Source organism: Microcaecilia unicolor, chromosome 6 (assembly GCF_901765095.1).
Source record: "Microcaecilia unicolor chromosome 6, aMicUni1.1, whole genome shotgun sequence".
Classification (NCBI taxonomy): Eukaryota; Metazoa; Chordata; class Amphibia; order Gymnophiona; family Siphonopidae; genus Microcaecilia; species Microcaecilia unicolor.
In genome coordinates this window covers 97,732,894-97,759,832 of record NC_044036.1, presented here as the reverse complement: position 1 = coordinate 97,759,832, position 26,939 = coordinate 97,732,894, and the positions used below count along the sequence as shown (strand labels likewise).

Here is a 26,939-nt window from a genome sequence, read left to right as displayed (position 1 = left end):
ACTGTATCACATTCACACTCTATGTGCCACACAGTCACTCACACACTCGCTTGGTCTCATACACTCACTCTCACAGAGAATCTGTGTCTCACACACACTCTCTCTCTCGCCCACACACACACACTCTCTCTCACACTGTGTCTAACATACACACTTGCACACACTCACATTCTCACACACACACTCTCTCACAAACACACTCACACCCAGACTCACTCTCTCTCTCACACACACACACTCACACATTCACTCTGACTCACAAACAGTCACTCTCACATACACTCTCCCAAACATACACACTCCGAGGAAAACCTTGCTAGCGCCCGTTTCATTTGTGTCAGAAACGGGCCTTTTTTACTAGTATAACATAAATGTGGAAAATTAGAAAAATCCATTAAAGAAAAAGATACAATTCCTTTACATATTCAAGGAATACAGAAAAAATATTGTTATACTTAGTCCACAAATTGCGTTCAAGATACAAAGAAATGGTTTAGGATGAATAAAGAGAATAAACTCTTAAACAATAAAGTAAGAGGGTAGAACCCAGACCTCTGCCAGCGGTTTCAGCTCCCCTCTGGTGTATTCAAAACTACAGCCCCACCACTTTCTTTAACCATTACTAATTGCCTCAATTTGTCTGGGTCAAAAAATACATAATGAATCATATTCAAGGAGACAAGACATCTGCTTGCAAATTTAAGTTTAAAGGTACCACCTAATTGGAGAATTCGAGGCCTAAGCCCCAAAAACTCTCTTCTCCTTTTTTGAGTTGAACTACTAACATCTGGAAAAACTTGTATCCTTGATCCATAAAATTGAGCTGTAGTATATCTGAAGTATAGTCTTAGTATATTATTCCTATCGGTTTCGAAGGCAAATGACACAAGAAGCGTCGTGCGTTCAGTGATAGGTTCTAAAGATGTTTCTAGAATTTGCGTTAAATTTAATTCTGGAGCCTCCACTGAAGAAGTTTTGGCTCCTGTAATATAGTATGCTTTTATTATTGGAGGCAAAGCTTCACCAGGAATTTTTAATATCTCGGAAAAATACTTCTTTAACATGTCCACCGGAGATATCAAAGGTGTCTTAGGAAAATTTAAAAATCTTGGGTTGTTACGCCTAAGTTGATTGCAGGGGCGTAGTCACGGGTGGGCCTGGGCCCACCCACTTTGGGCTCAGGCCCGCCCAGCAACGGTGCACCTCAAGCCCAAACTGCGACTTTTCCCTTGCTGCTGCTCACCGTCACTTCCGCTTTCCCTCCTCCCAGCCACCCGCCGGCACACCGCAGGTTTTGTTCCCTCCCTGCTTCCTCCCGTCATCCACGTCGTCGGGCAGCTGTGTGTTAGCTGCTTCAGCAGAGCCTTCCACACGCACGCTGCTACAAAATATGCTTCTTCCGCCGCGGCGCTGGCCCCGCCTCCTCTTCAGAGAGTTGAGTTCTGACGGGAGAATGTGAAGCCAGCCGGAAGGAAGGAGGCACGTAGGTCGGCTCCGCTGCACTGCTGCAGAGTTGGATCGCGGCGCCGCCTGATGGATGGAGGTGGAAGGGGAGTGAGGGGAAAGAAGGCCTACAGCGCGCTGGCGGGTCACGAGTGGCTGGGAGGTGGGAAAGAGCAAAAACTGCAGCGGTTGGCTGGGTGGGGGGGAGAGGGGAAAATGTGCAGCATGTCAGTGGGTGGGAGGGGGGAGAGGGGAAAATGTGCAGCATGTCAGTGGGTGGGAGGAAGGAGGGAGAGAAATAAATCTACAGCATGCTGGCAGGTTTTCTTGAGGGATCAAGGAGAGAGGGAGAGGCAGGAGCACTTGGGATGAGGGTAGGGAGTGAGACAGGGTAGTGCTAGATGGGGTGGAGGAATAATTGTTCGATATGGGGGGAGGAATGGAGAGATGCTGCAAGGGGAAAGAGAGGGAGAATTGTTGGATAGGGGTGGGATGGGATGGGATGAGGAGAGGGAGGGAAAGGCTGCATAGGAGTGGTAAAGGACCAGAGAGAAAAAAAAGTGTTGGACATGGAAGTGGAAGAAAAGGAGGGAGAGAAGAGAGGGGGAAATGTTGAACATGGCATTGAGGTGAGGGGAAGGAAATATGGAGAGATGCTGCGTGGCGGGGGGGGGGGGGGGGGGTGAGATGTTAGACCAGGGGCTCAAGGCAGGGAGAGGGAGAAAAGTTGGACATGAAGGTGGAGGAGAGGAAAGGAGAGATGCACAAGTGGGGGAGGGGAGAAAGAGGGAAGATGGATCCAGGGAGAGAAGATGGACAATGGATGGTAGGGAAGAGAAAGGGCAAAATGCTGAACAATGGAGGAGGAGAGTGGAGAGAGATGGGACGAAGATGCTGGTGGTAAAAGGGATAGGGAGATATCAGGCTATGAGGGTGAGGATGGGAGAAAGAGGGAACAGATGCTGGGCTGGAAGGGTGGAGGGAGGGAGACACTGGGAATGGTGGAAAGCATGGGGGAGAGGCCCAGGGAGTGGAGATGGCAAGGAAATAAATGAGAGAACAGTGATTACAGAGGTAGAAATATGGTAATGGTGCGTAGATTGAAGATGGAAAGGAATGATAAGCTGGGAAGGAGAGAGATGGGGAATGGGAGAGCTAATGGGTGAAAGGAAATGGAAATATGATAGATATCTGAAGGAAAAGATTTAGAAAGAGGATGAAATTTGAGTGTACAGAAGCAGAAAAGAAAGAAAGAAAGAAAGGAAAGATCAATATTTCAGAGGCAGGTGCAGTGAGGAAATGAAATGACAGGAGAAAAAAAGACAAATGGACAGCCGTTTGAAGAATTAGCAGAAGACAGACAGGAAAGCGGGAAAGAGAAATTGGAACCAACATGATGGAAAAATAAAATGTCCAGACAATAAAGGTAGAAAAATCACTTTATTTTGAATGTTTTAAATGGAATATGTTAGCTTTGGGAAATGTGCATAGTGGATGTCTTTTTATTGTAAGTAGAAAAGGAAATGCACTTTTGTTTTGTTTTTTTTTCTCCAATGTTGCAGTGTATGCTGAGGTTCCCAGTTCACTTTTGTGTACATATTTTTATTTCTAATTTGTGATCCCTTGTTCTGTAATTTGTGAGGGTCTGTCAGTGTGACTGTAACGGCAGATGAAGAGATTGGAGAGGAGAGGGAATTGGGGAGGGGCTTCTTTATTTTCTGCCCTGGTCACCAGCATGGTTAACAGCCAGTGTTGCCAGGTGGGCGGTTTTCCGCGACCCGCCGCGGGAAATTTTTGCCCGCGGCGGGTTGCGGTTTTTTGGGCTGGTTTTTGTGCTTCGGGCGGTTTTTTTAGGTGGCTTTTTCGGCCGCGGTGGGCGGGGTTAGTGACGTTTTTGGGCGGGGTTAGTGACGTTTTTGGGCGGGGTTAGTGACGTGGGAGGCGGGGTTAGTGACGTGGGAGGCGGGGCCGATGACAGCGGGGGCGGGGTTGATGACGGCGGGGGCGGGGTGATGACGCGGGGGCGGGGGTGTCAGGGGCGGGTTTTGGGCTCCTTTAGGCTGGAAAAATATTTTCCACCTGGCAACCCTGTTAACAGCAGCCCTGACCCTTGCTGTAGCTAGTGGGGATCCCCAAGCCCTACCAGCTGGGGATCTCTTCCGAAGCTGGCCAGAACTGCCTTCCACCGAGCTTGGCAGATGAGGGCAGCATCCTGGAGCCACTGACAGCTAAGCATGTATGGGGTGCTGGCATCAGTGACTCGAGGAATTGCTGCTGTCTGCTGGGCTTGGCGGAGAGTTCTGGCCATCTCTAGTGGAGGACCCCAGCTGACAGACATTGGGGATCCTCATCAGCTAAAGTATTTATATTTTGAGTTGGGGAAGTGCTGGGGGAGAGGGAGGAGAGAGAAAATTTTGTGCCCACCCACTTTGTGCTCAGGCCCACCCAAAATTGGTTGTCTGGCTACGCCACTGAGCTGCCAACCATGCGTAAACTTGGTTCAAAGGATTGTTGTGCCCTTTACGTGACACACGCAACACCTATCAAGCTGCGGCTCTGGATGGGAGCACTATCCTTTAGATTTCCAATGACTACTACTACTATTTAGCATTTCTATAGAGCTACAAGGCGTACGCAGCGCTGCACAAACCCGGTCCTGCATCTTCCACCCTTCCTCTAAGCAGCTCCCAGACAACCCCAACACGGGGACGTCAACGAGGTCGAAGCCATTCCGATGTATCGACTTCTCCGTGCGGTGATGAGACACCAGAAAAATCAAACACTGAACAGCAAATCGCCACCCCCGTTTAGTATCTCTTCCACTTTCTCAAACCTACCCCCAACGTCCCCTACCTTCAAACTTATATTTGAGATCGCCGGCAGCAGTAGCAATTCATTCAAGCTACCTTCAACTTCAAACAGTCCCTCCCAAAACGTTTTTCTCGAGCAGGTATCCCGCCTCCGAGTCCTGACGCAACTCCTTTCCTCCGCTTCACTCCGCCCCCTCAACGTGACTTCCTGTTTCCGGCAGGGCGGGACGCGGCGGAGGGAAAGGAGTTGCGTCAGAAGGAGCGGGACGCCGGAGAGGGAAAGCATTGGGGTGGGTGCCAGGCAACTTGAGTAGATTGCTGTTGGTGCCGGTAACCTCAAAGATAAGTTTGAAGGTACGACGGGAGATGGGGAGTTCGAGAATGAAGGAGAAGTACTGAACCGCGGACAGGGAAGAGAGGGCGATATGCCGGACCGCGGGAGGGGGGGTCCCTGGTCCCTGGTCCCTGGTCCCTATATGAGGGCAGTCAAATGCGTGTGACTTAGTATCTTTGGTTTAGGTATATCACAGCAGTGAATATATCACTTTTCTACTCTTTCATAGGGCTTTGATGTAGTTTTCCATATATTGTCTGATAATACAGTATGGTTGTATATTAAATATATAATAAAGTACAGTATTTCTAGTATATATTTTAAACATCTGCACAGTCTCTAGTTCTCTAATGAGCTCTCTTACAGAGTTATTAGGGATAGGTTTTCACCAGGATGTAAGGAAACAAAGATCTGCCAAACTGGATCAGACCAAAGAATTATTTGACTGATGTCAAGCAGCATGTTTTTAGATTTTATGTGTATAGTTGCAGAGCTGCTCTCACACTTTCCTGGTGTCACAGTCTAACAGTCTTCATTGAACCCGAATCCAGGATGACGTGCCCGAGTCGTACTTAACTTTTACGGAGTAGTGTGGATGCTGTGTTAATTCACTTAAACACGTAGAAATAATAGTTAATGGAGAAATTCTAGGAGGTGCTCTGGCTGAATTAAAGTTATCACTAGCAGTCTGACCTTTATTTTAACATGAAATAGCCAATAATATCTGCCATACAGTTTGTATTCCTCCTTTGCAGGGACAGTAGAATACCTTTTTGTTTTGGAGCAGGGCCAAACAAGCCAATCTCAGGCTGGTTTGTTGTTGACTCTGAATGGGGGGAAAAAAAGGTTGGTGGGTCCATGAACCTGGTGGCCTACCCTGTTCTTCTGCCTGTACCCCTTTGAACCAACTTATACTTTGTGCCTTTACCGTTACCCTTTTCTTTTTAAATTTTGTTTTGTTTGTTTTCCAAATCTGCTAGTTGGGCAATTTCTTCAAGTGCCCCATATATATTTTTAATCCCATTGGACATTGAAAAAACATCCTATTACTGTCTCCTTAGATTTCATGACTGCATATAATGCTTCTGTCATATTTTCCCTTAAGGATGGCTTTCAACCTGGAGAATTTTTTTTTTTTGTCTGTCCTCTTATGGAACTGTTCCAAGCCCCTAGTCTTTTTATGTTACTTGCAAAGAGTGAGAGATGATCACTGGAGCTGTTAACGATACTCGGAGGCTGATGCAGAAAGCCGCAAGTAGAGGCACCTGTGGATGTCCGCTTCTACCTTAAGCCTAATACTGTGGCACGCAGCAAGCAAAGGGCCCTGTTTACTAAGGTGCATTAGTGTACCTACACTTAGCTCGTACGCTAACCATGTAGGCGCCTGTAGGGATATTGTAGGCATGTACATGGTTAACACTTGTTAGAAATGTTAACACACCTATAATGCTGCTTAGTAAACAGGGCCCATAGTGTATAAGTGTGGGCAATTTTTATGCGCACAGAATTTGTATGCAAATTGTGGGGGTGGGGGGAAGCCTGTCAAATGCATGCACACAAAGTTTTTTTTTTTTTTTGTTACATTTGTACCCCACGCTTTCCCACTCATGGCAGGCTCAATGCGGCTTACATGGGGCAATGGAGGGTTAAGTGACTTGCCCAGAGTCACAAGGAGCTGCCTGTGCCTGAAGTGGGAATTGAACTCAGTTCCTCAGTTCCCCAGGACCAAAGTCCACCACCCTAACCACTAGGCCACTCCTCCTGACTTCTTGTCGCATCTTGGAACAAAAACAAAAGTGCCAGCATGTATTGACGCCCATTCTTCACACAAATGTACTCCTCACAAAAATTTGTTGCACATTAAATTTTTGTGAGGCTGATATTTAAAGAGTAGAAGGCGCCAATGTGTGCTGACACTTTTGTTTTTTGTTCTGACTCTTCTCGTCAGTCATTTAAACCTGCAGGCACTTTGTGTTGCAGAAGAAAAAAAAACCTTGCAACTAAATCTTCTCTGCTGGCAAAACTTTTATTGCATTGTCCACATGACAAAAGCCACTGTTTCCTTCTGTACATTGTCAGAAATATTTAATGGCCTTATTACCTTTTGTTTTAATGCAGTGTGCGGTCATACCTTTCGCACAAGGTAGCACCTTCACTCAGTATAAATCGGCCATTAACATTCACGGATAGGCATTCTGCATCGCTCCCTCAGTGAGCACAAAATTACTTTTTATAGTGACATAATGATGATTTATTTTATTTGTAACTCTTGTCTTAGTTTCTAATAACTTAGTTCCCTTTTGATAGTTGCTGCATACAAAGCTGTGTTTTGTTTTTTTTTGTAGATAATTTAACATTGTTTTTGAGTATAGTCAGGAAGCTTGTTACAGACAAAAGGAACAAATAATGTAGAGTCTCAGAACAAAGAAGAGCCTTAATTAGTACAGAAAGCAACATGAAGTATAACAGTGGTAGCCTTAGGGTTGTTTGTCTGAAACAGGAGAGTGATTTGAGGCACCTAAGAGACTTAATTTTGATGATCTATAGCAAAGTCAGAAATTTTTGATTTCCATTTCATTTTGACCAGTCGAGGAGGCTCAAATGGCAGTATCTAAATACAATATTGACAATATAATTATTGTGTTGCAGAATTTTGGGTATCTTTAAAATATGTGCCCAGTTTGCCTTTCCCTAAATCTTCTAGAGGTTGGAGGAGCAGAGAACTTCCCTTTTTAACTTCTCTCACAATTATGATCTTGGATGCCCTTAAAACTATACCTGGGAATTCTGAACTGAAAGCAGAACTTCAGAGGCAGCTTGTGCAAGGAAGCAAGAACACAAACGTGTGGGGTTAACAGAGATTTTGAAACAAAGTGAGCTGTAGCATTTTCTAAGATTTGAAGGGAATGAAAGCACAGCATTATGGAGACCAGTGCTTTTGCAGTAATATAGAGGCTTCTGTGACAGAGCATCAAACATGAAAAAACTAGCTTGGTTGCAGTTTGTGCTGGCTGCCACTATACACATGTGCTACAGAAATTAATAGTGTGCTTTGTGCACAAATAATGACCAGCACACACTGAGCCATAGTGGCTACTGACATTCAACCTGTCCTCTACCCAAATTTCCTGTGTTTAGGTTCTCTGCACCTTACCTCTGCAAACTGAGGTTTGAAGGAACAGTCTGCTCCACCATTCTTGCCTTGCTGGCACTAAGTTCAAGAAGCTGTATGTCACTTGGCACTATCACACCACTCACCTGGTGCCATTTTCAATTTCAGTATTGGTGGGACAGGAACAAAGCTATTGGGCATGGATTCTGTTTCTGATGATTGATTTATTTATTGCATTTGTATCCCACATTTTCCCACCTCTTTGCAGGCTCAATGTGGCTTACAATATATCATGAATGGTGGAATTATATTAGAAAATAGACATTTGGTGTTACAAAAGGATCTTGGGTTACATGATAATGAAAAAACATGATAGTAGTATAACAAGCAGATATTGTAAGACAGTTCTGAATATATGTGGAGGAGTTTTGTATGTTCACATTTGTTGACATTTGTGGTATGCTTTATTGAAGAGGTATGTCTTCAGTAGTTTGCGGAAGTTAGTTAGTTCGTAGATTGTTTTTAAGTTGCGCGGCAATGCATTCCATAACTGTGTGCTCAAGTAGGTGAAGTTTGATGCGTGCATTAGTTTGTATTTTAGACCTTTGCAGTTGGGGAAGTGTAGATTAAGGAATGTGCGGGATGATCTTTTAGCATTCCTGGGTGGTAAGTCTATCAGGTCTGACATGTAGGCTGGGGCATCTCTGTGAATGATTTTGTGAACTAGGGAGCATATTTTGAACGTGATGCGTTCCTTAAGTGGGAGCCAGTGTACTTTTTCTCTAGGGGTTTGGCACTTTCATATTTTGTTTCACCGAATATGAGTCTAGCTGCAGTGTTCTGGGCTGTCTGAAGTTTCTTGATTATTTGCTCTTTGCAGCTGGTGTAGAGTGCGTTGCAGTAGTCTAGATGACTGAGCACCATTGATTGTACCAGGTTACAGAAAACAGTCCTTGGGAAGAAAGGTCTTTTTAATTTCCACATTGAGTGGAACATCTTCTTTGTAGTGTTTTTCGTGTGACTTTCAAGTGTTAGGTGTCGATCGATGGTAACTCCAAGAATTTTTAGTGTGTCCGAGATTGGAAGGTTTAGATTTGGTGTGTTGATGGTGGTGAATTTGTTCTTGTTATGTTGAGAGGTGAGTATTAGGTATGATCTTGCCTTGTCCTCAGGTAAGTAGGGGAACCTAATTTGCCGTAAGTTGTGTGAGGCTGGGGTTTTATTTTGTAGGGGAAGTATGGCCTTTGTACTAGTTTTGAATATTAAGAATACAGAATATGCCATGTTGGTCAGACCAAAGTAAGAGGCTTCCAGAAATGTATTTATTATGCCACGGTGTCTGGAAAAAATGGGACCCCTTATATAGTTTCAAAATACTTTGCAATTGTTTAAACATTTAGTATGATCTTTGAAAATACATTAGTATAATGGGTTTTTTTCTTTAGATAATTCATAATTTGTGTTCAAAGTGTCCTCCTTCAACCTTGACACATTCATAGTCTTCAATGCCACTGAACCGTTGGCTCAGTGAATTCTGGGGTTTCATGAATAAAGAGCTCAACAGCACAGTGGCGTCGAAGATTTTGTGAATTCCAAGTTTGAAGGAGGACAATTTGAACCTAAATACAGAACAGTCTTGATTATCCAACGTCAGTAATCTGGCCTATCCAACCCCCCCCCCCCCCCCCCCGGTGATTTCATCACAATTGTTTTCTATTAAAAATCTTTGTTTTAGAACAATTTTTGAAAATTGGGAACTCTATCCCTTTATTTATGCATTGCTTGAGTGTTTTCTGTATTATCCAACTTTTCAGTAATCCGGCAACAGGTCTGTCTCATTTAGGTCCGATAATCGAGATTGTACTGTACCTAAGGGGGAACAATCCATTATACTAATATATTTTCAAAGGTCATACTAAATGTTTAAACATTTGCAAAGTATTTTTAAACTATGTAAGGGGTCCTATTTTTTCTGGATACCGTGTATAATAAATACATTTCTGAAAGCCTCTTACTTTGGTCTGACCCAGCATGGCATATTTTGTATTCTTAATATTCAAAACTAGTCTCCTACTGGCCCCTTCCTTCTTCCCTTCCAAAATAGAACCACAGCCTCACACAACTTACCAAAAGTTAGGTTCCCCTACTTACCTGAAGGCAAGATCATCAGGAACAGAATTCATGCCCAATAGCTGTTCCAGGCCCACTAACACTGAAATTGAAAATGGCACCAGGTGACAAAATGCTATCTTGAATTTGGTGCTGGCAAGGCAAGAATGGTTGAGAATTGACTGTTCCTTCAGATCTCAGCTTGCAGACGTAAAGTGGGCAGAGAACCTTAGCACAGGTAAGCATGTCAGTAGCCGCTATGGCTCAGTGCCTGCTGATCATTATTTGTGTTTAAACAATTGTTGACAAAGTACACAGAAATGTCTCTAATTTTAGTCAGTAGTTTCTGCCACAGTAGGATTTTTTGGGGGGTTATTTGTAAAAATGTTGGGGGGGGGGGGGGGTCTTGTTTTTTCTGGACACCATGTGTGCAAAAATTAAACAAGGACTCTTGTTTCTTAAATCCAGTATCTGTGAGTTTTCAATTGTACTGGAATAAATTGAAATTCAAGTGTCTTGTATGTCTGATGTGGAATTCAGTTTTATGGAGAAGTACCGAGAGAGAGAGCCACTGGGTGTGTGAGATATGAATGGGGATGGGCTAGGGGAAATAGGTGGAGTGTGTTGATCTGCTTGTTTATTACCAGTAGGCTTCATACCAGTATCTAGTTACATAACAGTGCCCGCATGCTTGTTTGTCAAAAAAAAAAATGGTCAAAGAGTTTGAGGGCAAGTGGAGTATGGTGGGAATAGAAAAGGAAATCTGATTTTTTTCCTCAACTGATTAAGAAAATGAAACAATTTTGTTTGTGTGGATACTTAAATTGTATCGAGTAGAAAGGATACTTCCTTGTACCTCTTTTCCTCTTAAATTTTACCATTTCCCTGATCACCATTTGGGCATGCCAACTGATATGTGATGGAGTAGTGAAAGAGAGATTGGGTGAGAATGATTGAGCTGCTCATTGAATTTTGTACTTATGCTGGAAACGTTTTTTTTTTTTTGGGGGGGGGGGAGGGGCAGAGGTTGGAGGAGAACAGAAAGTGAAGTGAAAGAAAGAACTAGCTTCTCATAGATAGTATCCAGGGTAATACATTTAAAGTGAATTGTTATGTTAGACTGGCCGCACTTCCAGGTATCTGGATTCTACTTTATTGCCTTTTCTCTCAGTTCATTGAAAAGGACTCTAAATGCAAGTTTACATAGAGGGGGCATTTACTAACAGAGTATGCTAATGCCATTATTGCACATTATTTGCTAAAGGACTCATTGGAATAAAATGAACTCTCTACCAGATAATGTGGTAGTAGTGTTAGTGCAAACTGTAAGTAAATGTCTCCCAGAGAGTACAGCATGTTGCTTCAGTACATGATTCACTCAGTTCTGCCTTCCTGGCTGAAGCTTTCTGCCAGGTTCAAAATGCAAGGAGTACATTATAGGCTTTATCTAAGGGAAGGAGTTTTATTTTGATGCTCATTTAGTTTTGAGAATGATATTTTTGCATATACTACTTGTAGGTGAATTGCCAGAATGCGGAGTGGCCAGTCTAAGGAGGGACCTTCCGTAACACAGATGCACTCACAGAGCAAGGATACCTTTCAAGGTAAGGGATCCATTAGATGGTTTCAGCTGCATAATTTTATCCAGCTTTCTGTTTTAAAGGTGAAATGTGTTCTGTGTAGAGCCCAACTGAACCCAGGATCTTCAGTTTCTGACAAAACTGAATCCACAACCAAAATTGGTTGCTCGGTTTTGGTAGAAACCAAAGCCGAAAAGAAACTGGCCAGGCCCTGCCCCCCCCCCCCGCCCCCCCCCACTGCCACTGCACAAAACCAGTCTCCATTCCTTCCCCTTGCTGCCACCGCACATAGTCTCCCCTCCCCCTCAAGCCTACCTAAGGTGGTCTAGTGACCTAACTGGGACAAGAGTGATTCACAGTCACTCTTGCCCTGACCATCGCAAGACTGCCTGTGAAGGTCTTGTCGGCCATCTTGGGACTGGAGCCAGTATAGGCAGGAGTGAGGGGAAGGGAGGCTATGTGTGGCAGAGGCAATGGGGATTGGGTAGGCAAGTTTCAGCCAAAATGCCTTGGCATTTTCGGCTGAAACTCAAATCAATTTTGGACCGGTTTTGGACTCAGAACTGAAATTCAGTTGGCTTCTAGTTCTGTGAGTACACATAAGATCCCTTTCAGTTTGTTTTAATAAATATGATACATGGCTTCAGAAGATGCCATCTGAGTTATATTGTTCAGCGCAAGTACAACATATTATTGTGTGAAATCAAGAAGTCTTTAATGTAGTGCGAATTTATAGCCATTGTGCTTTAGCACTATGATACTTAAGGAACAGCACTTTTGAGGCCCTGTTTACTAAGGCACACTAGCGTTTTTAGTGCACACTAAACACTAGACACTCATAGGAATGTATGGGTTTCTTTAGCATTAATGCGTGCTAAAAACGCTAGCACACCTTAGTAAACAGGGCCCTTGGTCTGGTAAATTTAGCAGCAAATTTTGTTACCTGATTTATACGACAATTCCAGCTGGTAGAGTGCAAGAGGAGCAATGTTTTTCTCATCTGTTTATAGTGGAGGAAGTTGGGACCCAGAGAGTTGCCTGAGGTCACAGAGTCAGTGATATAGCAGAATTTCAAGGCATGATCCTGCCTTGTTCATTGGACCAAACTTTACAAAGTAGTGAAAAGAGCAGTTTAAGATTATTTTCTGTTTTGTTTTTACAATTGGAAGTGCATAGGAGGTAAACCCAATGGAAATTACCCCTCTCTAGAAACAGTTTGTTCAATATTGTGAGTGCTCATGCATCCATAGAGCAGGCTCCTATGTGGAAATGTGAATGAAGAGTTTCATTTTTTTAACCCAGCTTGCAGTCCTTGACCTAATTAGTTTCTTTGAAAGAGGTATTTCCCCCTTTCTGCAGTGTTGGTATTTCATGGCTTGTATACTCATCAGACATTAAAGCTGAAAACACATAAATAGTTTTTCATGTTTGCAATCTTAAAGAATGATATGATTTAGACAGGCCGGTCTATGCATCTCTGTGTGTTTCCTCATCTGTAATAACGTTTAGACCTTAAAAGTCTGAGTGTCCAGTAACCAGTTTGAGCTCACGTACTTGGGGAGGGTAATAGAGTAAAACTAGTGTTTTAGAGAATTTAAGAATCCAGAGGGTCATTTTAATTAATGAAAGATTTGAGCTTTTGTTTTAAACTAAAAATAACAAAAACTAGGGATGTGCATTTTCATATTAGTCATTTTCATTTTAGCATACTGTATTACAAATGAAAATGAACAAAAATGAAAGTTTAAATGAAACATTTCCTCTTTCTCATCCCTAATAGAAACCTACCCTCAGCATAATTATACTAAATCAGTGTGAAAAAAAGTAAGGAAAAAAATGGAACCAATTTTTTATTTTGTCCTTTGTGGCCAAATCTGTGTCGCTTATTCTGTAATGGGGTGATGAGAGAGAAGCAGCTCTCTGAATTTGTGAACCTTAGTTATTAATTTCATTTGTATTACTACCTCTTATCCCAGATGAGTGATTCTTTTTATTTGTTCTTTATTCCTCAGCAAAGATAGACAGATAACCATATTTACCAGGTGAGACTGGTTCTGTTCAAATATGTTCCTATAGCTACATACAAGAACTGAAAACTGAATAGAAAAAATGACTTAAAATGCTTGTAATAAGAGTGTTAACATGAAAATCCTTCTCATCCCTATATGTAAGCATTAAGCCCAATTTGCATAATATATCTAGGTAGGGAGATGCGTGTTGCAACTTTTAGAATTAGCGAGGTATTTTACAAAAGGCTCACTGCACACAGTACCTTTTCTTAAGTGCCTATAAGGCCACAGGAAATGAATGTGTTTTTTTGGCATGTACAGTGGGAGCAACTATTCCACTAAGAAACTCATTCAGAAAAAGAACTACTACTACTACTAATAGCATTTGTATAGTGCTACCAGACGCATGCAGCGCTGAACACTTGACATAGAGAGACAGTCCCTCCTCAAAGAGCTTACAGTCTAGGTATCTATCAGTTCTGCAGGTGTAAATTCTGGTATCGACATGTGTAAGAGGGGATTTTACAGCACACGTGCAAGTGTCAGATTTTATAAAACTGAACATCCAGCAGGGTTTTTTTTCTGGGGAAATAGCCTGGAATACAGTTCTATTTCTTCAGAGCAGCAGGGGTGTTCTGCTCTAACCCCTCCCTTCCTGGAAGCCTGGAAAGAATAGGAGGGGAAGGGGATGAAGCTGGGGCAGAGCAGCAAACAGTTACTGTACTCCGTAATCCAACTTTTCTTCTGTTGTGCCTGTTTCTTCTCCCAGCTATAAGGTTCCACTTTCTTGTCTACAAATTAAGCCCTGACGTCCAGAAAGAGCCAATTAAGGAACCTAGTGAACACTTCTCTCTTTTTTTTTTTTTTTTCATGAAATCTTGAGGTGGATTCTAACAAGGGGCGGACTGACCATGCTCTGGGCCCTTGGGCAAAAAGGGTCATGGGCCCCCAATCATCTGTCAAACATGATTAAATTAGATAGATGTTAGGGCACAGTTGAGCCCCCTACTGTTGTGGGCCCTCAGGCACTGCCCTATTGTCCTATTGGTTAGTCCATCTCTGATTCTAACACCAGAGGGGTAAGCACAGTTGCCCCCTTAAATCACTGGTAGCTGATGCTGAAGCTTGTTCTGGAGTAGGTGTAAATGCCAACATTAAAGTATGCGTGTATTGCTGTAAAATCAGAAATACAGATCCACCACACACCCCCTTCCAAACTATGTTTCCTTGTCATCAAGCAGATGAAGCCATTACGTATGGGTTATGTCCATCAACCAGCAGGGGAGATAGAGAGCACTCAAACTTTCACAGTGCCCTCTTGGCCAGCTAGCTCCACTGCCTCTTCAGTATTCTCTATCTCCCCTAGCAGGGTGGCTGCAGCTTGTTCGAGCTCTAGAAAAATCTGCCGGGAGGTGGTTCCTGGCTTCCCAGTTGTTAACCGGGGTGTTGGAGGCTATAGCAGCTTCACTTTAAAGGCACATAGGTTAGCCCTTTCCCTGCCTTACCCATACCTCTGTGGATGTGGACATATTGCCTTGCTTTCCCTGTCCTTACCCACCAACAGTGGATGCAGGCATATAGGTTCGCCCTTTCCCTGCCATTCCCACTCATCTGAGCCTCCGGAGTCTTCAATACCTCTGCTTTCCTCACAGCTTAAAAAAAAAAAAAAAAAAGTCGCGTCGCGTTTTTAAACGCAGAGACGCTGGAACAGAGGTTTTTTGACCTGATTTTCAGCAGGATCGTAGTTGTACACTAGATCCTTTGAGGTAAGAGTGTTTTCCAACTCCTCCGGGGTGGGCCCGCGATCGGGGCGATTTTGGCGCGAAACCGCCATTTTGGATTTTACCGCCGTTTTTCGGCGATGGCTGCGGACAATGTAAAGCGCTGTTCCACTTGTGGCAAGCGCAAATCAGCAGCAGGGCTCTGTAAATCGTGCTGTACTGGCGTAGGAGCCGGCCCGAGCATGGCGAGCGATGTTTCTTCCCGCTCTGAGCTGGCAGCGGGTGCCATTTTGCTTACACCACATGGCGCGGCCTCCGTGGACACGGAGAGACCTGAGCCGGGTGGGGCACCTCGAGATGAGGTTATTTCAGGAGTGGCTAGCACCGGACAGGATTTGGGTGCCCAGGGTGAGATTTTCTCCCCGGATTTTGTGCTTTTGCTGCATAAAGCATACATGATGAAAAGAGCCCTTCCTCAGGTGTCGCCTGAGGCTCCTCTGATTGCCCCCCCGATGGATTCTGGCCTGGGACTGCCCAGTGAGGTTTTTTTCCCGGATGCTTGGCCTAAAGATAAGCGCAGAAGGGTTAATTCCCCTTCAGATTGGGGTGCACCTTCCCCCCCCCCCCCCCCCCCCCCCGCGGTCGGGGTGTGAGGATTCGGAGAACTCTGACAGACGTTCTTGGTCTGAGGAACCAGAGTCAGGTGCGGATTTACCACAGGATCTGGATGATCCCTCCGCGGTGAGGATTTTCCACCGTGATGAGCTGCCAGCGCTTATTTCAGATACCCTGCAGGCCCTCTCGATTGAAGATCCTGACAGTGGCATGGCCTCCTCGGGTAATCCCAGGATGGCTAGTACCAAGAAAGCTGCTCGGGCCTTCCCTTTGCATGACTCCATCCTAGAGCTTGTTTTGGCTCAGTGGGCTGACCCCGAGGGACCTTTGAGAGTTTCCAGGGCTATGGGGCAGTTATACCCTCTGCGTGAGGGACATATGGCTCGTTTTCAAATGCCTACAGTGGATGCCGTAGTCACTGCGGTGACAAAGAGAACTACCCTCCCTGTTGAAGGAGGTGTTGCCCTGAAGGATGTTCAAGACCGTAGGCTGGAAACAGCATTGAAACGGTCCTTTGAAATTGCAGGTCTCACTGTTCGGGCGTCTGCATGCAGCTGTTATGCTGTTAGAGCCTGCCTAGCTTGGCTGCAACAGGCAGTGGCTCAGCCCGGAGATGGAGCGGAGCCCTTCTTGGATGTGGCTCCGCGGATGGAGGTGGCCTTGTCCTTTCTGGCTGATGCCCTTTATGACCTTGTCAGAGCTTCGGCTAAACAAATGGCAGTAGCAGTGGCGGCTCGCCATCGTCTGTGGCTACGACACTGGGCAGCGGACATGGCCTCTAAGCAAAGGTTGGTGAAGTTGCCTTTTCAAGGACTTCTCCTATTTGGTGAGGAGTTGGAGAAAATTGTGAAAGGCCTGGGTGATCCAAAACCCCAGCGCTTGCCCGAAGATAGGCAGAGGCCTTCCTCTAAGGGCCAGGCGGTCCACTCCTCGTACAGACCTCGCTTCCGTGAAGCTAGAAGGTACCGCCTGGGGCGTTCTGCTGGGTTCACTTCACGTGCCCATGGTCAGCAGAGGAACTCCTTTCGCTCGGACAAGCGTTCCGCAGCCGGTGGCTCAAGACCAGGAGTTCAGGGGCGACCCTCTCAATGATGGTGCGCCGGCCCTCTCCTCGATGCCTGTCATCGGAGGACGGCTTTCCCTCTTTGTCGAGGAGTGGGCCAAGATTTCCTCAGATCAGTGGGTTCTGGACCTGATCAGAGATGGATACAGAATAGAATTCAACGCCCCAGTAAGAGACGTGTTTGTGGAGTCCCGATGCAGTTCTGCCGTCAAACGGGCGGTGGTGGAGGAGACTTTACAAGGTCTGATTCAGTTAGGGGCAGTGACCCCAGTGCCTCCCGCCGAGCAAGGCTGCAGCCGATACTCCATCTACTTTGTGGTGCCGCGAAAAGGTGGGTCCTTTCGCCCTATTCTGGACTTAAAAGAGTTTCTCACGTCTCTAGACCTGAAAGAAGCTTACTTGCACATACCGATTTGGCCCCCGCACCAGAAGTTTCTGAGGTTTGCGGTGTTGGGAAAACATTTCCAGTTCAGGGCCTTGCCTTTTGGCCTCGCCACAGCTCCCCGAACCTTTTCGAAGGTAATGGTGGTAGTAGCTGCTTTTCTCAGGCGAGAAGGTATCAGGGTTCACCCGTACCTAGACGACTGGCTCATCAGAGCAGACTCTGCAACAGAGAGCTTACAAGCTACAGCCAGAGTGGTCTCAGTACTGCAATCTCTAGGCTGGGTCGTCAATATGGCCAAAAGTCACCTGACCCCTTCTCAATCTCTAGAATTTTTGGGGGCCAGGTTCGACACAGTCTTGGGCTATGTGTTCCTACCCGAGCTAAGACGGTGCAAGCTTCAGAATCAGGTCCGTCTGCTCCTGAGGATGCCCCGCCCGTGAGCTTGGGACATTGTCCAGCTGCTGGGATCGATGACAGCCACGATGGAAGTGGTACCCTGGGCGAGAGCGCACCTGAGACCTCTACAGTATTCCCTCCTCCGGAGATGGTCTCCTATTTCTCAGGATTACCAATGCAGACTTACTTGGCTCCCTGCGGCCCGACTCAGCATGGAGTGGTGGCTCTCGGACAGCATGCTGCGGCGAGGAATGCCACTGACGCTCCCCGTTTGGTGCCTAGTGGTAACAGATGCCAGCCTGAAGGGCTGGGGCGCACACTGCAAGGGGAAGCATGCCCAGGGTCTATGGACACCCGAGGAGTCGGAGTGGTCCATCAACCGCCTGGAGTTGAAAGCGGTGTTTCAGGCGCTTCTGGCCTTTCAAGTGACCCTGGAGGGATTGGCTGTCAGAGTGATGTCGGACAACACGACAACGGTGGCCTATATAAATCGACAAGGCGGAACAAGGTGCAGAGCACTAGCCGCGCAGGCCGAACTGATTTGCCACTGGGCCGAGCTGCATCTTCAGTGTCTGTCGGCAGCTCATATTGCAGGTCAGAGCAATGTGCAGGCCGATTATCTGAGCAGGCATCAGATCGATCCAGCAGAATGGAATCTGGCAGACGAAGTTTTCCTGCAGATCTGTGCCAAATGGGGCAAGCCCGTGATGGATCTAATGGCGACAAGTGCCAATACCAAAGTCCCGTGCTTCTTCAGCAGATGGAGAGATCCTCGCTCGGAGGGGTTGGATGCCTTGGCTCAACCCTGGCCTCCGGGTCTACTTTATGTGTTTCCCCCATGGCCCTTGATAGGGTGCCTGCTCTTGCGGATTCCGCTGCACCCAGGAAAAGAGGTCCTCATCTCCCCGGATTGGCCAAGGAGACCTTGGTATGCAGACCTCCGACAGATGCTCCTGGAGGCTCCTGTGCCGTTACCTCTGGTACCGAACCTGTTGACTCAGGGACCGGTAGCCATGGAGGACGCCGGCTGCTTTGGTCTTACGGCATGGCTATTGAGAGGACGCAATTGAGGGATAAAGGTTATTCCAATAAAGTTATTTCCACTCTCCTGCAAGCCCGCAAGCGGTCCACTTCCGTGGCTTATGCCAGGATTTGGTGCCTGTTTGAGTCTTGGTGTGCTTCCAGAGCCATTGCTCCAATGCGGGCTCCTGTCTCGCCGATTCTGGACTTTTTGCAGGAAGGTGTACAAAAAGGCTTGGCCTATAATTCCCTGCGGGTGCAGGTGGCAGCGTTGGCCTCCCTTCGTGCTAAGGTGGAAGGCGTGTCTTTGGCTGCTCACCCAGATGTGGCACGGTTTCTTAGAGGGGTGCTTTGGCTCCGACCTCCAGTGCGAGCACCCTGTCCAGCTTGGAACCTGGGGCTAGTTTTGAAAACCCTGCAGGCATCTCCTTTTGAGCCACTTCAGCGAGCATCGGAGAAAGATTTGACACTGAAGGCCATTTTTCTGGTGGCCATTACTTCGGCGAGACAGGTGTCAGAGCTCCAGGCGCTGTCCTGTAGAGACCCATTTCTGCAATTTTCAGAGTCTGGAGTCACGGTTCGGACCGTGCCTTCCTTTATGCCTAAGGTGGTTTCAGCCTTTCACCTAAACCAGCCTATTTTCTTGCCCTCTTTTTCAGAGGAAGAGTTTCCAGAATCTTTTGGGCAGCTGCACCTTTTGGATGTGCGCAGGACTCTGCTGCAGTATCTGCGAGTTACTAACTCTTTCAGGACTTCTGATCATCTGTTTGTTTTGCTATCCAGTTCTCACAGAGGGTCTCCAGCGTCTAAAGCCACTATTGCCCGCTGGCTCAAAGAAACTATCTTTTCAGCTTATCTGCTGGCCGGCAGGGTTCCGCCTGTAGCCTTTAAGGCACATTCTACTAGAGCGATTTCTTCCTCTTGGGCTGAAACTGGAGCACTCTCTCTTCAAGAGATATGCAGTGCAGCAACATGGGCTTCTAAGCTCTCCTTTGCCCGACATTACAGGCTGGATGTGGCTGCCAGGAGGGATGCGCGTTTTGGTGCACAAGTGCTAGTGCGTGGTGTGGCTTGTTCCCACCCTATCTAGGGATTGCTTTGTTACATCCCATACGTAATGGCTTCATCTGCTTGATGACAAGGAAGGGAAAATTAGGTTCTTACCTTGGTAATTTTCTTTCCTTTAGTAATAGCAGATGAAACCATGAGCCCTCCCTGTATGATTGTCTGTATGCTGTGAATCTGTTTTTCAGGTTCTGTTCTAATTTCCTGAAGTTCCTTCCTTGGGAGAAAGTTGGAAAACAATCTTCAGGATTCACGTTCAGTTTAAATTTGGGAGGATGTGTTCATTCCCTCCAGCATGTTTTTTTTTGAGAATGTGTTGATTCTCTCCAGGAGGCGCGTGTGTTCCCCTCCAGTTCTATAAATAGGAGGATGAGTTCATTCCCTCCAGTGTGTTGGGAGGATGTGTGATTCCCTCCAGGAGGCGCGTGTGTTCCCCTCCACTTATACAATAAGGAGGATGAGTTTATTCCCTCCAGGAGGATGTGCATTCCCTCCTTTATGAGTTCATGCCCTTGTGATGGGCCATCGTTTGCTGTGAGGAAAGCTCTTGTGATTCCCATTGCGGTTTGCCATACTGCTTTGGAAGCTTCAAATACTGAAGAGGCAGTGGAGCTAGCTGGCCAAGAGGGCACTGTGAAAGTTTGAGTGCTCTCTATCTCCCCTGCTGGTTGATGGACATAACCCATACGTAATGGCTTCATCTGCTTTGACTAAAGGAAAGAAAATTACCAAGGTAAGAACCTAATTTTCCCATTCTGCAGATCTAAACATGTGGAGGAGTGGCCTAGTGGTTAGAGCACCGGTCTTGCAATCCAGAGGTGGCTGGTTCAAATCCCGCTGCTGCTTCTTGTGATCTTGGGCAAGTCACTTAACCCTCCATTGTCTTGGGTACAAACTTAGATTGTGAGCCCTCCTGGGACAGAGAAATATCCAGTAACTCACCTTGAGCTACTACTGAAAAAGGTGTGAGCAAAATCTAAATAAATAAATGTTAGTGGCTCTGAAATAATTTTCAAATGTAGGGCATTTACAAGTGTAAATGCTGTGCAAACTTTCTGCAGTCATCTAGCTATGTATACTGTGTTTTATTTTTCCCTCTTTAAGGGTGTCTTTTACTAACCGTGATAGCGTTTTTAGCTCATGGTAGAAATCAGCTGGCGGTGAACACTGAGACGTCCATAAGAATATAATGGGCATCTCGGCGTTTACCGCCAGCTGATTTCTACTGTGAGCTAAAAATGCTACCATGGCTTAGTAAAAGACCCTCTAAGTGAAGAAAGCTTTCTAAGATAATTTTCAGTGCCCTTTTCTTGTTTGCTACTTTATTCTCTGGGTTGAGTGAAAAGAGATTCCTGAGGTAAATATTCTATTCAGGTTTGAGATGTCAGTATGGAAATGAAATGAGAGAGGTTGAAAAGGTGGTTCAGCCAGCATTAGCAGTAAAACATTCATTTTGAAAAGATACTGGTATTCAAAGATTATGAAATATTTTCCTTGTATCACTTTTTTTAAAGTGAAATAATATATTTTGCAATCAAATCAGCAGTAAGATCAGACAGGTAAAAAGTAGAGCCAATACCCCTCTCCCCCCCCCCCCCCCCAAAGTAGTCTGGTTTGTTTAATTTTTACTTAGTTATTAGGGAACATTTTGTCTGGGTGGGGCTTTTAATTCTGAATCCATGCACTTCCGGGTGGTGATACCTCATCAGTCCAATTTGGTGATGTCAGTGACATTTTTCTAACATTGTGTTGAAGTGATCAGTTCCTGGGTGTCCCACAGTGGATTTGTTTTGGCTGTCAGGGAAGTTGATGTGAATGAAAATCAGTGACTACCCCATTCTTGTAGTTTTGGACGTTAGTAATTTGGGTGTGTTTAATTCTTCCCTTTTTTTTCCAGGAACTAATTTAGAGGATTTGCTGCTTTTGTGTTTTATAAGCTTTGATTTGTTCACGAGTTAAGGCATTTTCAGCTTCCTGGGAACTCCAGGACTGTTTTACAGTCCATTGTCCTTAGTAGGTTTGATTATTGTAATGCTGTCTGACTTGGTCTTTCTGCTATTATGAGAATAACTGTACAAATAATACAAAATTCAGCTGCCTGCCTGTTTTGATCATATTTTCTTGCAACTGAAGGCATATTTTTTTTAAGGTGTGCATAGTGTATTTTAGATGTTTAGGGAGAGGTTCAGGTCTAGATTCATAATTGCTTTTTTTTCTATTGAAGGCCCTAGATTCTAGAAAAGGCTTCCAACTTCGTTTTTGTTTGCTTGCATATATGTTTGAGGAAGTGATTTGAGTATATTTAGTGTTATCATTTGTTTGATTTTGGTGTTCTGTATTTTTTTTTTTTAGTATGTCATTTGCAGAATAAAAGTGAATAAAGAAAAATAAATTTTGAAGATTCTTGCCAGCCCTGCTGTCCTTAACATTTATTTGGTTTGGAAGTAAGGATCTGATATCAAACTTAGGGGTCCTTTACTAAGCTGCAGTAAGCACTAATGCATGCTTACCACAGCTTGGAAGCCTTACCACGGGGTGCACTCAGGCATCCTATGGTGATTTTGGCATTGACATGCGCTTCCGACATGCTAAAAAATTAGATTTATATTTTAGCGCTAAGGACGGAGAGTTAGGGGTGTTCTATGCTAATTGGTTAGCACAGCTACATTGCGGCGTGCTACCTGATTAGCTCATATGCCCTTACCACCTACAAAATTGATGTTAGTGCTCATGTGCTAATCGGAAAATAAGCTTGCAGCCATTTTACCCATGCAGTAAAAATGACCTTAGTGTACGAGAATGACCTCACGTAATCACGCACAATGGCCACTTTTTACCGCAGTTTGGTAAAAAAGCCTCTTAGAGTGTAGTCTGCTTAGAAACAATCAGAGAATCAGACTACTGTGTACACAACAGCAAACAGCAGTGAGTGGGCCTGGGTGGTGGAGCCCTATTGATAGCTCGCAAGAATGATGATAAACTTAAGACAGAGCAATTGCTTCTCCAGTTTCACTAGTTAGAAATTGGAGGCTATTTCCAGAATTGTATGCACAATGAGCAGAAAAGTAATTTAACTGCTTTGTTATTCCTTTTCTTTGCAGATGCAAGGTTAGCATGGGATGCCATATCTCAGTCTAAGGCCGCTGTAAGTATTTGCTACTTATTTGGAACATTATGTATGTAAGGATGCACTATATACAAAAAAGTGGATGGGATTGGGAAGAATGAAGCAGGATATATTGGAATAAAGCATGTGATTTTTCCCACTGAGCATAAAAATAATATATTTTGAGAAATTGCACTGGGCAGTTATTGAGGATGTCTGTGCTGAGTGTTGTATCTGAAGAGAGAGTATATAGATACAGATGGATATTTGTGTCTTTCAGTTTGTGTGATGTGTTTGTAAGTTGTGGTTGTTTTAGATAGTTTTTGAGTTGATTTTATTGTTATTTTATGTCTGTTTTTTAGTAGTGTTTATGTATGCTCTTTTTGTAAGTCGCTTGGAATATGTATTTTGGGCAGACATCTGATAAATTTATATAAAAAATTAAATTGGTGGACCAAGAAAAGATGTCTATATAGATCTTCATGGTGTTTATGTATAGGGGGAGAGCGTAAACTGTGGGGATCTTTTACAAAGGAACGGTAGCGCTTTTAGTGCACACTAAATGCTAGAGACGCCCATAGGAATATATGGGCATGTCTAGCGTTTAGTGCATGCTTATTTTTAGCGCACACTAAAAACGCTAACGCACCTATGTAAAAGGCCCACTATGTGAACTTGTTTTTGCATGAAACAGGCTGGTATCCAGTACTGTGTGGCAACAGAAGGGGGTTAGCTGGTGGTGTTAGGAAAGGGAGATGTTTTAGAGGAAAAATAATTGGTGCATGTAGGAAGATTTGGAGATTGTTTGATTCAAGGAGTGAAGTTGACTTTAGAACAGGGCTCTAATCTGAACCTGAGTTCTGCAAACCAGTCTGTTTCATGATATCCTTGAGACTGGATTTGAGAACCTCTGTCTTAGAGGAGAAGATGTTTTTCTTTAATCATTTGTGAATGAGCATAAATTTGCTTTTCTTACTGTAGTAGGATATAGTGAACTCAGTTAATTGCTTATTGCAGAGGTTCCCAAACTTTTTCAGTTCACGGCACCCTTAGTGTCCAAGCAATTTTTCGTGGCACCCCCCCCCCCCCCCACACACACATTTCTCTACTGTCCCCCCCCCCCCCCACACACACACAACATTTTTTCCACTGCTCACCTTCACCTGGAGCAGCTCTGTGTCTGCATCTCCCCCTGTTCCTGTCCCAATGTTCCTCCCTGCCTTGCATTTTTTCTTTGTCCTTGTCTCTCCACATATTCAGCTTCTCTCTTCTTCCCGTACTATCCTGCTCTGCCCACCCTACCCCACTTGAGTGCCACGTCTCTTCCTCTCTCTTCCAGGCCTGTCTCACCCCTTGAACAGTCTTTCTCTCCCCTTCAGCCTTCCTCCTCCAGTCAAGTCTCTCGTCCTCACTCCCAGTGAGCCCTGCATCTCTCCCTCTCGCCAACTCTCCTCCATAGCTCCAGTCCCCTGTACCTCTCCAGCAGCTGTGATGATTAAGAAAGTTTTCCATCAGCATCGGGGCCTCTTCTCAGGCGCGTCCTGCCTATGCGCATAACAGGAAGTTGCATCAAAGTAGGCGGGGCGCTCCAGAGAAGAGGGCAGTCCAGACATTGGTGGAAAGCTGTCTCAATCACCACTACCAGAACGTTACAGGGGCCTGAGGCTACAGAGGAGAGCTGGTGGAAGGGAGAAGGAGAAATGCAGGACTCATGGGGCACGGGGAAGAGAGGAGAAAAAGAGACATAATGAGAGAGCAGCAGCGGTTCGGGTGGTGGTGGGAGGGAGTTTAGGATTTCCACGGCACACAGTTTGGGAAACGCTGGCTTATTGTAATTGCAGATGGAATGCTCTTTCCATAATTCTCTTCTAGTTCAGATGTTATGATAGTGAAGTGTTTTTGGTAGGTGGGCAAAGATAGTTCTTTGTGGTATTATTTCTCCAAGTATATCATGACAAAAGATAATGTTTTATTTGTAACATGGCTGTAAAATCCCAAGACATTTGTTTTCTTAATATGGAACAAGGATAAAATAACCTGTCATTACTTAACAACCTCTCCTACTTAATTTTTTTTTCTCTGTTCTGTTTTCGTCACTCCACACCTAAATATATTGCTGTTGAAGCTGTATTTTAGATGTCAATTTGTCATGCTTTTGCAGATTGTGGCCATGCGTTTGTGGGACCTGGTGCCTGTTGTCCAGGTTTTTTCCTATTTTGGTGTCTGTGGTGGAAAATGCTTAATAAATGGCATTCTTAGTATTCTTTGCAAGTGGCAGCTTTAATGCATTAGAAGATTTTGAGCTGAAACAACTTCTGCAAATACGTTATTTCACCACTGAGCGTTGATAATGTTTTATGTTAATTTTCTCTGTTTTGGGCCTTCCTTGGAATTCTTTGCATTTTGTCTCTTGTTCAGATGTTGACTTAAAATGTGAATTTGGATCCATAAAAAATTTTTTGAGCTCAGCAGTGAGGGAAGTAAAACAAATGGAGGCTGTACTGTGGCCAAATATTCTGATTTTGTTTTCTGAGTAGGTTTTTAATAGCTGAAAATACCAAGTTTCTGTCATTGTAACAAAAGATTTTATCAGGGTATGCTGTGTATACCTTTGGACAGCTATCATTTTTAATTTCCTGGTAGTATTTATTTGTGGATCAACCCGAGTAAGTAGTTTAAGGAAAGATAGCTTGAGATAACTAGGCACTTAGTTTAAAGACTTCTCTCAGTTATTTTCTAAAAGGAAACTAATAATAACTTGAGAAAGTGTCAAGGGTTAGGCTTTCATTTTGCTCACAGGCAGTAGTAGTGTACAGTAGTGCTGTCCAATTCGCGATTCGAATCGATTAGTTTTGGATGAATCGATTCGAGTCGACTCGTTTTTGAAAAAAATCAGGAGTCCTGATTCAGGATTTTCCCACCTCCCTCTCTCCCTCCCAAGCCGATGTTTCCCTCCCTCTCGCTGTCACCTTAAGCCTCTGTCGCTGCTTCCCTCCCTCCCGCTGTCACCTAAGCCACTGTCGCTGCTTCCCTCCCTTTTTCCTTCAGGCTGTCACTTAAGCCACTGCAGCTGCTGAGGGAAGTAGCAGCAGTGACGAGAAGATAAACTAACCATAGCAGGGGGCCCAAGGTCTCAATTATTGGTGCAGGGCAGGTAAGGAAATCTCTCTATTGGTGTGCAGCTGGAACAGGAACTGACATCAGGGGGCAGGACCGGCAGCCGAGCCAAGTAAGAAGGTTTAATAGACAGGAGTGGAAGTGAACCTATCTAGTCCACTGTAAGCAAGGAAGCCAATTTGGTTAATCGCTGTTTCCACTCCCCCAGGCAGCCATCATTGCCATACACTCAAAACAAAGCAAGCAAACCTTCCACGTTGTCGTTCTTTGTTGTTGGTCCATCTGTAACAAGTCTAAAGCTGTTTCAGTTGGATAGGCAGTGCCTTAAAAAGTGGAGGCGAAAATAAATAGTAATTGAATATCACTAATACAGCTTTAAAATTATTGTAGCTGGTAGAAACAGCAATTATAAACTCTATAGTTTGTGCCCATTTTTCTTCACTGTTCTATACAATGCAGATGGCCAGATTTCAGAGATGGGTTCCTGTTTCCTGATGGGTTCATCTTAACTGTTGTTGTAATCTGCCTTGGGAAGCCTGGTGTTATAAAGATGATAGAATATATTGAAATTAAATGTAAATAGAATTAAACTCTCCTTTCATTAGGGCACATGGAATCACATCTTCATCTGTTTTGTAGAAGTTTACCTTTTAGATACACAAATGGATTATTCTGTTTTGAACATGTTTCAGGGGCATACAACCCATTGGTTTAGCTTTGAGCAGCAGCAATAAAATGACAAGGAAAGGTGCACCTGCCGAATGTGACTACGATCTTGCCCAAAAACTTGTTGATGTTTTGCAGGCTTTTGAGGAAGCCACAACAATTGTAGCTAGAGAACAGTATGTTTCTGTGTACGCGAGCCACCTCTGTGCTCTCAGAAAGAATTTTTTCTTTTGCTGGACAGCCAAAGTGGACAAAATGATTTGTCTTAAAAACTGGAAGATGTAGTACTTAACCAAACTTCACTTTTCACATGATGTAGCTCTGCATGGCGTGCTCACACACACTAAAATTTGCCTTTGTTCAATTGATGCTGCCTATTTTTTTTTTA

General features: G+C 44.7%; 1 protein-coding gene across 1 annotated transcript in view; it reads left to right on the top strand.

The window, feature by feature from the left end:
• The first annotated feature begins 4,498 nt into the window (after window positions 1-4,498).
• CEP350 (centrosomal protein 350) overlaps window positions 4,499-26,939 on the top strand; it is a 411,134-nt gene continuing 388,693 nt past the window's right edge. The window contains exons 1-3 of the mRNA XM_030208006.1: window positions 4,499-4,607; window positions 11,327-11,412; window positions 22,764-22,807. Coding sequence (XP_030063866.1) covers window positions 11,340-11,412; window positions 22,764-22,807 — 117 coding nt within the window. The 5' untranslated portion in view covers window positions 4,499-4,607; window positions 11,327-11,339. The remainder of the gene's footprint in view (window positions 4,608-11,326; window positions 11,413-22,763; window positions 22,808-26,939) is intronic.